At 47.7% G+C, this 13411-nt stretch overlaps 1 protein-coding gene across 2 annotated transcripts; it reads right to left on the bottom strand.

Annotated features, from left to right (window-relative positions):
* Positions 1 to 8278: 8278 nt before the first annotated feature.
* On the bottom strand, positions 8279 to 10982 carry ATP5G1 (ATP synthase, H+ transporting, mitochondrial Fo complex subunit C1 (subunit 9)). Of its 2 annotated transcripts, none has more exons than XM_021714692.1 (5): positions 10898 to 10982; positions 10299 to 10346; positions 9354 to 9431; positions 8791 to 8969; positions 8279 to 8495 (listed from the first exon to the last, which is right to left on the bottom strand). In XM_021714692.1, exons 2-5 carry the CDS (start codon positions 10335 to 10337, stop codon positions 8381 to 8383), a joined length of 411 nt encoding a protein of 136 aa, XP_021570367.1. In that variant the 5' UTR covers positions 10338 to 10346; positions 10898 to 10982; the 3' UTR covers positions 8279 to 8380. The 2 variants fall into 2 exon arrangements, with proteins under 2 accessions (XP_021570367.1, XP_008060638.1); XM_008062447.1 differs by having other exon boundaries at positions 10846 to 10945.
* Positions 10983 to 13411: the final 2429 nt, after the last annotated feature.

Below are 13411 nucleotides of genomic sequence, written 5' to 3'. Positions count from 1 at the left end.
AAAAAAAAAGGTAAAGGGGAGGAGAGAGTTGAAGGGGGTAGGGGCATATCCTTTCTCCGTAACGACAGCGACCCTCAGACGTGCCCCCATGAGAGTAGATGAGCTGACTCGCTTAGGGCCCTTTCTGTCTGCAAGGCTCTGTGATTGATCCTTCTGCACCCTCATCCACCAACAACAGATTACCATTGCCCCCTACCTGCAACAGGATCCAAAGGAAAGAAGGACTCAACCTGGCATGAAAAGCTACTTCTTTTGGAGTTTATTCAACATGTATTTATGGAGGGCCTACTGAGTGCCAGGGCACTGTTGCTGGGCATTGCCATAGGGATGATGAAACAGAACTAGAGGAGATGGGTAAAGGGATGAAAAATCAGGCCTTTTGACTTCAAGCTGAGTACTTTTTCTTCCCACAAATCTTGAGATATACAGGAATCATGTGACCATGAGGGTACATCCTGAGAACATTCCTTACGACTTTCCTTAGATATGTGAAGTGAAAAATAATCCTATGGACCAGGAAGAACAGGACTTCCACAAAAAACTTTCTTTTCTCCCAAGCAAGAATATAGGCTCGTAATCCAAAACCAGAGGGGCCAGATGTATTTCAGGATTTCGAGTGACACTCCCAGCAGGGAGTGGGGCAGTACCCGGTAACCAAACATATTGATATTTCAGCAGCAAAGTGTATGAATATTCATAACGTGGATACATTTATGAATATTCATAGTAAGTCAGACGAATGGCCTCACTTTGGATTACGTTTTGCCGCCAAATTTGTTTTTTAAAAAGTCTGGTTTTTAGAGCTTTGTGAATTTCCAGTAATGGACTGCAGGCCTGAATGATAGTGGCCAACATCTATTGAGAGCTAAAACTTTGTTGTTTAGCTGACATTTATTGAGTGCTTAATATGTGTCAGGCACTTTGTCTTTATTCCTTTCAACAACCCTATGAAGTAAGTACTATTATTAGTCGGTTCTGACAGATGGAAAAACAGAGGCTTTACAGAGATTCTGTCAATTACAAGGGGGTCACACTGAGAGCAAGTGGCAGAATTAGGGCTGTAAGCCAAATCTGTCTGACTCCAGAGAACAAGACCTAGCCACTATGTGATACTGTCACTGCTGGAAGGTTCCCACACTTGTTGTTTACCTTGTACCGATTAATGGTCCTTCAGTACCTGTTGCCCCTAGCTCCCCAACACACAAACACACTCTATTCCTACCCTTGGGTCTCTAGACCAGGTGTTATCTGTGACTCCAGCACCGGGTTTGGCACAGTTTAGGCATTTAACATGAAGTGAAATGAGTCAATACAACACTTTATGCAGATTACTTGTTTTGGTGTGGTGTTTTATCAGTATAATAAAGATGCCAGAATAGCTATGAAAGGATGCACAAGAAATCCTTAATGGGTGCCTTTGGGTGGTTGGGTTGCTGACGAGGTAGGACAAAAGTATCTTTTGAGTGCATTTTGAATGTTGTGTGGTCATCTATTGCTTGTTCCAACTTTATGTTTTATTCAGGTTAAAAGGATTCAAGAATTTTGCTTGGATATTTATTTAGTAAGGTGGTCAAAAGTCAAATTGCTGGATAACCTCACACAAAGAAAAACAATTCCATGGCGCTTCCATTGCTACAGTCTATGAGGCTCAAGGAGGGCTTGTGGGGTGAGAGGATTCCTCAATTTATCTCCACCTCCCTAGCGTATTCTTCTTTCCTTTCCCCTTTTCCCTTTCTTTTTTTTTCTTTCTCCTTTCCTTCCCCTTCTTTCCCTCTCCCCCTCTCCCCCCACTTCCCTTTCCTCTCCTCTCCTCGCCTTTCCTCTCACTCTGTCACTCAGGCTGGAGTGTAGTGGCTGGATCCCTGCTCACAGCAGCCTTGACCTCCCAGGCTCAGGCGATCCTTCCACTGCAGCCTCCCAAGTGGCTGGGACTACAGGCACACGCCACCACGCTCAGCTAAGTTTTGTAGAGTTGGAGTCTTGCTCTGTTGCCCAGGCTGGTCTCAAACTCCTGGGCTCAAGTAATTCTCCTGCCTCAGCCTTCCAAAGTGCTGGGATTACAGGCATGAGCCACCGTGCCCAGCCTGGACCATTGTTTTCAAGTACAAGTGCTGGTAGTAATGGGACAATGAACAGAAAACACTTATCTTAGGTTCAGAAGAAGGAGGTTCAAGTTTTTAGTGGGCACCACACTCTCATCTTCTTTGAAGACTATTTCTGCATCTATGGAATGGTGATGATTCCTACCTCTTACGGTTTTTCTGAGGATTAAGTGTGACATTTCCAGAAGTATTTGTAAAGTGGCAAGCCCTGTACAAGTAATTGACATGTTACTTGCCTGCGTTCCTCCTCCCCCTGAGGCCTTTACTCGTGATATTTTCTCCATATGGAATATGCTTTCCCTCTACAGTACCAGGGGAAATCCTAATTATTTAACATCTCTGAGCCTCTGTTCCTCATCAGTTAAACTGGGAAAATAATAGCTAGCTACAGTGAAGAGATAACATGATAATAAATGTGCACAATGCCTGGCCAGGGGAAAATGCTCGATAATTATTAACTATTACTATTCTTGCTTATTCTTCAAGGCTGGCTGGAATAGTACTTTCTCTGCCAAACCTTAACACTTCCAGGCATGTTATTATTATTAATTAGTCATTTTTAATGACTCCCTCCTCTAGTTCTCCTGGCCGATTATTCGTTCTTTTATTATGGCACATACTACATTTTGTCTTAATGGTTTGGTTACTCATCCATCTGGCCACTAAATATGACCTCCTTCAGGGCAGGAAGTGTGGGCCACCTGTCTTCATATCCCTAGGACCTGACGTTCAGTGGGTGTTGTGTAAGTGGCGAGCAGAATTTGAACGAAGACATGGTACATGGTAGCCAATAGCCCTTTCCCTCAGGACTTTCCTCCTCCTGCTCCTTAAAATTCTCTCCTCCTCTTCAGCTATGCTTGTTTTCTTTCCAAAGGGCTGAGACCTGCAAGTCAAGGCCTGAAGGGCCGCAGGGGATGGCAGCTGCTTAAGGGACCAGCTTACCACCTCCCACAGGAACTCTGGGAGGCCTCTGAGCTGGCAGAAAGGAAGGGCCCAACAGAAGTGAGCAGAACACAAGCTGGCGGCTACTTAGTCCAATGCTTGCTGACTTTCAAGGCAACACCTGGCCGCTTTCCACTGGCAGCTTGGGCAGAGGGCAAGTGTATGCCTTCTGGAGTACTACCATGCCCTCTGGGGAGAGCTGACACAACTGAGCGATCTTCCTCCAGGAACCTGGATCAAAGCCTCTCTCTCCAGCACTGACTGGCCTGCATTGGGCTGACTCTTGGTGTAACAAAGTTTGGTAGCACCTTGCTCACAGCACCTCGGCACATGCCCCCATCCCAAAACAGGGGCTGACAAGAGTCCTGGAGTTCAGGTCACTGCTGTGACTAGACCCTTTCTGAAATGATACTCCATGAAGATCCTTCTTCCTTTCCCCAAGGTCCTGTGTCCTTCCCCTCCAGGGCCCAGCCTTCTGTCTTAGTTCAATGCCATGGACAAATTAAAACAGTTCCCACCAGGTCATAAATCCTAGACTAAAAGGAAAAATCAGAACTTGGACTGGATGTAATGAGATATATATGTACAGTATTATGTACAATAACATATATACAGTATTAATGAGATACATATAATATTTAAGATGAATAAGTCAGATCTAATAGTGAGATAATGCATAATACAGGTATTATTAAATTACTAAACAGCTGGGTGTGGTTGCTCATGCCTGTAATCCCAGCACTTTGAGAGGCAGAGGCGAGGGGACTACCTGAGCTCCAGAGTTCAAGACCAACATGGTGACACATCTCTACGATAAATCAAAAAATTAGCCGGGTGTGGTGACACATGCCTGTAGTCCCAGCTACTTGGAAGGCTGAGGTGGACGGATCACCTGAGCCCAGCAGGTCAAGACTGAGGTGGCCGTGAGTGTGCCACTTCACTCTAGCCTGGGCAACAGAGTGAGACTCCAACTCAAAAATAAATAAATTTTTTTAAAAAGTTTATTTGCAGGAAGAGAGGGAAAGAGGAAGATTCATGCCAGAAAGACCTGACTTGGACAAGTTTCTCAAAAAGAAAGAACTGGACTACAAATTGTTCTTATCCCCATTTTACAGATGCGGAAATCAAGGCTCAGCTGAGACAGTTAAATCCTAGTTAGGAAGTGACAGTGCTGGGATTTGTACGTCTGACTCCTAAGCCCATACTCTGCCATCATGCTGCATTTTTTTTTGTTGTTTTTGAGTTGGGTCTCACTCTGTCACCCAAGCTGGAGTGCAATGGCATGATCATAGCTCACTGCAGCCTTGAACTCCTGGGTTCCAGTGATTCTTCCACTTCAGCCTCCCAAAGTACTGGGATTACAGGTACGTGCCATCATGCCCAGCCTCATACTGAACTTTTTTTTTTTTTTTGAGTTGGAGTCTCACTCTGTTGCCCAGACTGGAGTGCAGCAGCATGCTCCCGGCCACCGCAGCCTCAACCTACTGGGCTCCAGCAATCCTTCCGCCTCAGTCTTCCAAGTAGCTGGAACTATAGGCGTGTGCTACCACTCCCGGCTAATTTTTTATTGTAGAAACGAGGTCTCACCAAGTTGTCCAGGCTGGTCTCAAACCCGCGGGCTCAGGCAATCCACTCGCTTCAGCCTCCCAAAGTGCTGGGATTACAGGCTGAGCCACTGAGCCCAGCCCATGCTGGCCTCTTAAGGCAGTGGTGACTAATTATTTTTTGGTCATTACCCCACTGAGAATACAATGAAAACAATGCATCTATCTAGCCACTCACAAATGTTTTGTACTATCCATTCATGAACCAGTCCATAGACCTTAAAGAACTTGAATGACAGAGTTATGGGACTAACTGGCCTGGCTGGGGGTGAGGGAGCAGAATCCCTTTAGCCTCTAGGCCCAAGACCCACCAACCACATTCCCAACGCTGCTGGTTTGGGAGTGTAAACCCAGCCATTCCGAGGCTACAGTGGGAAATTTTTTTTTTTGAGTTGGAGTCTCACTCTGTCACCCAGACTTGAGTGCAGTGGCCACTCCTGGCCACCGCAGCCTCAACCTGCTGGGCTCCAGCGATCCTTCCGCCTCAGCCTTCCAAGTAACTGGAACTACAGGTGCACGCTACCACGCCCAGCTCATTTTTTGATTTCTTGTAGAAATTAGGTCTCGCCAAGTTGCCCAGGCGGGTCTCAAACCCGCGGGCTCAGGCAATCCACTCACCTCAGCCTCCCAAAGGTGCAGGATTACAGGCTGAGCCACCGAACCTGGCTATGTGGGAAATTCTTACCAGTCTCTGGGTAACTAGGTTCCTGGAATTACACAGGAAGGGAAAGGCAACCACCTTCCCTGGGGGCTGCTCCTTGATTACCCCCAGAGGGTAGTGACCTGGCCAGGATGCCAGCATGGTGTCCCCAAGGGTTACGGCATGCCGTTTGTGTAACAGCATTACCAATCAATCCATTGCTCCCTTGGCTGTCAGTTCAACTTCAGTCACCATCCCTACTTGGCTCCAAGACTCCTGGGCTCTGCTTCAGGTTCTGTCACGGGCTTGCAGTGGGCAACCTTGAGGCAGTTACTTAAGATGAAGAGGCTGAGGACAAGTGCAGATGATGGTAGACCAGTCCTCTCACCTGGGCTAGATTTTGCCTCCTAGTTAAGGGTGAGTTAGGGGTTTTTTGCCAATTTCTGACATTTGGCAATTGGTTGTCACAATTTAGGTGTGTCAGTTGCTACTGGTGTCTAGTGGGTAGAGGATGGGGTGCTGATAAACACCACACACTGCACGGGAAAGTCCCCTCCACAAAAATGAATTACCTGCCCCCAAAATACCAAGGTTGAGAAATCCTGTGACGAAAAGGCCTTGACCATTGAATAAATGTCAGATGGGTTGGGATTGGAATCAATGGCCTGCTGTATGACCTTGTGCAAACCTTAGATGAGCCAGTACAGAGTTTTGGAGCCAACACAAGTTTTGGAGTTTGAATCCCAGCTCTAGTAACCAGCTGGGTGACTTTAGGCAGAATGCCTCACGTCTCTAAGCCTGTTTCCTTACCTATAAAATAGTTATTATATAGAGATGCTGAAAGTTAAGCATGGAAAGCACTTAGCACTATGCCTGACACATGAGTGCTCACATGTTGGCCCATGTTAATACAATTAACACCAATCTCCTGCTTTTTCCTCTTGGAAATTCTGTAGCACATAGCTTTTTGGGGGGGGGGGATTAGAGTCTCACTGTGTTGCCCAGGCTGGAGTGCAAAGTGCAGTGGCATGCTCACGGCCACCACAGCCTCAACCTACAGGGCTCAGGCGATCCTTCCAGCCTCCCAAGTAGCTAGGACTACAGGCAAATGCCTGTACATGCCACCACACCCAGCTAATTTTTTTATTTTGTTGTAGAAACAGGGGTCTTGCTATGTTGCCCAGGCTGGTCTCAAGTGAGACTCCTGCCTCCACCTCCTGAGCAGCTGGGACTATAGGCATGTGCCACCACACCTTGGCAATTTTTTTTTTTGGTAGAGATGAGGTCTCACTATGTTGCCCAGGCTGGTCTCAAACTCCTGCGCTCAAGTGATCCTTTCACTTCCACCTCCCAAAGTGTTGCAATTACAGGCATCAGCCACTGTAATCGGTCAGTTACTACTTTCAAAACCATCCCATTTGAAGCAAGCCGTGTCCCTTAGCACCTCTGTATTAATTATGTGTCCATGGCTTGCTTCTGTTAGGGCTTAGAGAAGCAGCAGCTGTTGGATGTGTTTGGCTACATTTTACCTGGGTTATCATGCTCAGTTAGCGACATAGGCAACCCTATGAATTTTAAGGACAACGATTAAATCTGCTTTGCCATGAGAGACCTAGAGTGTAGGGAAGCAAAACTTTCCAACATCACAGAACTAGTAAGTGGCAGAATTGGGGGTTCCTCCCCAGGACAGCGTAAACCTTGGATCACAGTGTCATCCCATCTGTTTTGGTCATACAACAATTAAGATGGCACAGACAGGTCAGGTGCTGTGGCTCACACTTATAATCCCAGCACTTTGGGAGGCGGAGGTGAGATGATTGCCTGAACTCAGGGGTTCGAGACCAGTTTGAGCAACATGGCAAGACCTCATCTCTACAATAAATCAAAAAATTAGCTGGGCATGGTGGTGCATGCCTGTAGTTCCAGTTACTTGGAAGGCTGAGGTGGAAGGATCACCTGAGTCCAGCAGGTAGAGGTGCAGTGGCCATGAGTCGCCACTGCACTCCAGCCTGGGTGACAGAGTGAGACTCTGACGCAAAAAAAAAAAAAAAATCCATAGGGTTGTTGCAATAACAAATGTAAAACACTTGGTACAGAGTTTGGTGTGAATCAAACCCTTTACAAACGTCACACATTAATAAGTCATCCCAGTCATACGTGGTGTCTCGCGCCTGCAATCCCAGCACTTTGGGAGGTGGAGGTGACTGCCTGAGCCCAGGGGTTTGAGACCAGACTGGGCAACTTGGCGAGACTTTGTATCTACAATAAGTAAAAAAAAATTAGCCAGGCGTGGTGGCACACACCTGTGGTTCTAGCTACTTGGAAGGCTGAGGTGGAAGGATCGCTGGAGCCCAGCAAGTCGAGGCTATGAACTAGAAGGACGAGTAGCCGTGACTGTGCCACTGCACTCCAGCCTGGGTGACAGAGGGAGACTCCGACTCAAAACCAGTAATAATAATAATAATAATAGCCATGTCTTGGTATCTGTGGGGGATCGATTCCAGGAACCCCACTGAACACCAAAATCCAGATGCTCAAGTCCCTTATATAAAACGGTGAATTTGCACATAACCTATGCAACATCCCCCGCCCACTTTAAATTATCTCTAACGTACTTATAATGCTTAATACACAATGTAAATACTGTATTTAGGGAATGACAAGAAAGAAGTCTGTACACACATATTCAGTATAGATGCAACCATCCACTCTTCACCCCTAACGATTTTCTATCCGCAGTTGGTTGCGTCCATGGATACAGAACCCATGGATACTGCACTAGGGCCAACTGCACTAAATGTGAAGGGGAAAATGTAGTAACTATCACTGCTCAGACAAACCCACATTCTTCCCAGGAGCCGAGGAGACCCTTCCATGTTCTCAGTCATGGCAGTGCTACCTCTCAGACCTGAGGAGTTCCTAATCATCACCACCTGACCCAGTGCTCTCCTTCCACTCCCAAGGTCAAAGGACAGAGGCACAGACAAGAGTTTAGAGAAATGTTGTGTTTAATGGTAAAGCTTAACACGCTCCAGAACCGGCAATGGCGTGGAGTCGTAGCAGCAGGACGACTAGGTGACCCCCATGGAGCCTCACATGGCGAAGAGGATGAGGAAGGCGACCATCAAACAGAAGAGCCCCATGGCCTCAGACAGGGCAAAGCCCAGAATGGCATAGGAGAAGAGTTGCTGCTTGAGAGACGGGTTCCTGCCAGGGACAGAGATGGATGCCAGCGCAGGGAGAGGAAGGGGAGAAGGCAGGGGTGCGGGTGAGGACACAGGAGGGCAAGGTACATGGGGAGAGGTGTCTGGCCTGCACATAACCTGGGGATTTGGGTGGGCAAGCAGAGCACACCAGCTTGCTGAATTTAAGGGGGCCAAGATGGACACATATTTTCGCTGGAGCAACTAGGAGGGAGATGAATCCACCTGAAGGCTGCTCCTACCCATGAGGCTTCCCCCAAATAGGGCAGAGCTTACAGTGGGAGTCCACCCAGACTCACCTGGCATAGCCAATGATCAAGCTGCCAAACACCGTTCCGATGCCAGCCCCTGAACCAGCCACACCAACTGTGGCTGCACCAGCACCAATAAACTTGGCTGCTGTGTCAATGTCCCGGGAGACGACACTGGTCTGGAACTCCCGTCTGGCCACCTGGAGTGGGGAGCTGCTGAAGGAAGGCTAGAAGGAGAAGGAAGGAGGGAGGGGGGAGGGAGGGAGCAAGGAGATAGTGAGGCACAAGGACAGGTGGCTCACTCCACTCCCTCACTCCATACACCTGAGCTCTACTGGCAAACTGCCTGGCAAAGACAGAATGCTCTGACTACAGAGTATGCTGGGAATTCGTCTTAGGGTCTGCTTTCAGATAGGGTGAGGGAAATGTCATGGATTACACAAACCTCACTTTTACAGGTTTTTCACCTACAGTGCTTACTTGGTGGAGCTTAGAACTATAAAAGCACAACAGAGTCCCTATCTCTCCTCCCACTTCTGGTGAATGGCAGCTCCACCTGTAGGACTCCTATCTGGGAACACTCCTAAGGGGGCCCTTACTCCCTTACCTACCTGCTTAGATGAATTCTCTGGCCTATTCAGGAAGGAGGCAGACACAGGCCTGATGAGACCCCTGGTACAACAGCGGATCTGTAAAATCAGAAAGACACATTCCACAAATCAGGCAAGAAAAAAAATCCTAATGAGAAAAAGTCCAACGTATTTCAAGGTCAATTAATTTATTCTTGTTTCTACCACAGAGGCTTGCACCAGAGATAGCTGTTCTAGTGCAGTCAGCAGCCACCACCTTCACCATTCAAAACCATGTTCCAAAGTTCACTTCTTTGTCCATAGCCTTAATCAGTTTCCCAGAACAGAACAAGAACTCATACTAATATCATAGCAGGTATAGGAAGGGTTTATACCCAATTCCCAAAGTAATCAGAGGGAGGAAATTGTATTTAGCTAAAATGTACTCACTGCTACACACCCTAAATGGGGTAGGCCTGGTGAAGCTTTTAGAAGAGCCATCCAAGGAAACTCATCTATAACACGGCTTTCTTGAAATATTTTTTAGTGCAGTGGTTCTCAAACTTGGCTGCACATTGGAATCACCTGGGAAGTTCTAAAAGAAACAGATGCCTGGGTTTCACCCTCATTCCCAAAGTCTGATACAGCTGGACTAAGGTGCAGCCTAGGCATTAGGATTTTTAAAAGCCCCCTAGATGATTCTAATGTGCATCCTAGATTGAGAATCACTATTTTTAGTGGGCTGTCTGGCCACGGCCAAGTCACACCAGGGGTAAAGTTCAAATCCAGACTCTCTGACGACATCCCTAAGCCGAGATATCTTGATTCACAGGCCCAAATAAACAGGGGTTACCTTCATCACAGCCTACAGTCTCCCCAAAGAGCCAGCACCATCAGGACACCAAGCTCCTCTCAGTTCATTCATTAAACACTGATGGCGCCCACACCACACCTGGTGCGACAGAGTACCCCGGAGCCGTAGCTTACCAGAGCCGGAGAAACGAGTAGCGCCCCGGTAGCCTGCATTTTTCCAGTCTGCAGAGGGGGGGAAAAGGAATCACTCCATTAAGAGCCTGGCTGTTTGCTTATAGTGACGACCTTCGGTCGTCCCCTTCACTCCCGCCCTCCCTCCCTCCGTGGACCACGCTCTTCCTTGCACCGTGCCCCAGCTGAGGAGAGCCTTAGAGGTCAGAGGGACAGCGCGGCGGGTCTGCACGAGAATGTCATGGAGGTCGGAAGTCAAGGAAGGAGGCCCAGGCCCCAGGAGGGAGAGGTTGCGAAAGCGGACGGTCTCCTGGGAAGACTGGAGGCGGATACTGGGCATTTGTCAAGCAGGATCCTGCCCATCTGACGCAGCTGTCCTCGGCTCGCCCCAGTCGGGGCAGTTAATCGCTCAATACCGTTGGTAATTAGCATTAATTGATAAGGCGATACATATAGACCCCCCATCGCCTCTGCCAGCACTGGGGGCGAATACCTTTCCACACAGCCCAGCCCGCCACCTGCCGAACACTGGCTTCCGGCCCCAAGTCACCTGCACTCCTGCTCGGCCACAGCGCTCGCCCGGCTCAAGGTGACTGACTCACCCCGCAGCTTTAGCCCTTGGTCTCAGCGCTCAGCTCCCCCACCCACGTGGAGGGGGCCCTTCCACTCCCATTGGCCGCAATAGCCACATGTCTCCATTGGTCAGCGTCATCGAGTCCTCCTTTCGTATTGGTTTCCCGCCGCTTCTTCCTCTCTTTCTACAGGAGCTTCGTGGCAATTCCCGCCTCCCTGCGGATAAAGGCGGGGTTTACCTCCGATATCTGGATTACGATTGGTCGGTCCCTGAAACGCTCGACCATAGAGTCGGCGGGATTCAGAGGTTCTATAACCTCCCGCACAAAATGGTGGAGGCCGAAGAAAAAGGCGTGGGAGAGATGACCGGACGCGTGACGCAGACAGACAACGTGACCTTGGCCCTGAGCCCTCATTCGGGCCCCGGGGCGCGTTGCATGTTGGGATTTGTAGTCAAATCAGAACCCCTAAGGACCGCTGAGATCCCGCGAGACGTTGCTCCCGAGGCTGGGGGAGCTGACGCCCTGCAGTAATTCCCACCCTGGTGATTTGTGGAAACCGATGTTTCCGCCATGGAGATTTAAGGCCGGCTGGAAGGTTCCCAAGTAGTGATCTCGTTTCTGTGGTCCTCTGCCGGTGGTCAGCCGTCATGAACTAGCAACCAGATGTTTTTTAAAAAAAAAATTTTTTTTAAATACTGTAAAAATAAAACGGCAAGGATAAAACAATACCCTATAGAAAAACGAGCAAAGGCTAGGAACAGGCGATTCACTGAGGAAGAAATACAAATTAATTGTAGGAATGTTCAGCCTCACGAATCAAATCCATAAAAGTTTCAGCGCACCAATTCCCACTGCTCCGAAGAGCAGAGTTTTTATTACTATGAGCCACGCCCTTTCCTATATTGCTGGTGAGAGTTTGGATTAGAAAACGTTCCTTGAAAGCAGTTTGGCAATATTTATTTTTATTCAAAGGCTTTGTATGGTCCATCCTCTTTGACCCAGTAATTCTTGAGTAACAGAACCTTTAAGCTCTCCATCCACTTTGGCCCAGTAGTATCACTTCTAGGATTCTATCCTAGACACAGTGTCCGGCTAATTTTTTGATTTTTTGTAGAGAAAGTCTTGCCATTTTTCCTAGGCTGGTGCTGAACTCCTGGGCTCAGGCAATCCTTTTGCTTCAGTCTCCCGAAGTGCTGGGATTACAGGCGTGAGACACAGCGTCTGGCTAAAAATTATTTTAAAGGGATGTGCATTGCAGAGTTTATAAAAACTGAAAATAAGTAAGTGTTCCACTGATGATAAAAAGTGAAATAAGGCTGGGTGTGGTGGTGTGCACCTGTGGTTCCAGCTAATTGGAAGGCTGAGGCAGAAGGATCACCTGAGCCCAGCAGGTCAGGCTGCGGTGGCCACGAGCATGCTACTGCACCCCCCCAGCCTGGACAACAGAGTGAGGCCCTGACTTTAAAAAAAAAAAGAAAAAAGAAAAGAAATTATGGCATTTTCACTGGAGGAAATAAACAGAAATAAAACATGAAATAAAATCATGTTTTTGAACAGTATTTTTGTAGCGAGAAGATTTTTATGATGCAAGACATGAAAAATGCAAAACCGTATAGCATTGTGAAAAATGTATGGGAGAAAGAATGAAAGAAAAAATATTTTTTTTAGATTGAAAAATATAGTTTATATAGAAAGTAAATTAGAGAGGAAGAGAAGATTCACCTCCCCAAGGCAGGGAAGGGAACCAAAGTTTAGGAAACATTGCGGACGTAGCTCAAAGAGTCACATGGATCGACCAGAGTTTAACAAAGCAACAGCCAAAAATTTTAAAAAATTAGTAGTTAATTCTGGAGGGGGCAATACAGTTGGTTTATATTTTTATAGTATGGATAAAATTTATCATAAAAAATAATAAAGCTGGGCTCGGTGGCTCAGCCTGTAATCCCGTGCCTTTGAGAGACTGAGGTGAGTGGATTGCCTGAGCCCGCGGGTTCGAGACCACGTGGGCAACTTGGCGAGACCTCATCTCTACAATAAATCAAAAATTAGCCGGGCGTGGTAGCGCGCGCCTGTAGTTCCAGCTACTTGGAAGACTGAGGCGGAAGGATTGCCGGAGCCCAGCAGGTCGAGGTTGCGGTGGCCAGGAGCGGCCACTGCACTCCGGTCTGGGTGACAGAGTGAGATTCCAACTAAAAAAATAAAAATAAAAAATAAAAAAAAATAATAACACTAATCTGGAGTCAGAACTTTGAACTCTTAGAAAGATATTTTAAGATTATATGGGCTGGGTGCAGTGGCTTATGCCTATAATCCCAGCACTTTGGGAGGCCAAGGTAAGCAGACTGTCTTGAGGTCACGGGCTCAAGACCAGCCTGGGCAACTTGGCGAGATCTCATCTCTACAATAAATCAAAAAATTAGCCAGGCATGGTGGCGTGCTACCGGCCACTGCAGCCTTGACCTGCTGGGCTCCGGCAATCCTTCTGCCTCAGCCTTCCAAGTAGCCGGAATTACAGGCGTGTGCTACCACACCTGGCTAATA

The sequence above is a fragment of the Carlito syrichta genome, unplaced genomic scaffold (assembly GCF_000164805.1).
Source record: "Carlito syrichta isolate Samal-C Ts95f unplaced genomic scaffold, Tarsius_syrichta-2.0.1 Scaffold305705, whole genome shotgun sequence".
NCBI classification, from domain to species: domain Eukaryota; kingdom Metazoa; phylum Chordata; class Mammalia; order Primates; family Tarsiidae; genus Carlito; species Carlito syrichta.
Note: the sequence above shows the minus strand (reverse complement) of the source record. Positions and strands in the feature narration are given on the sequence as shown.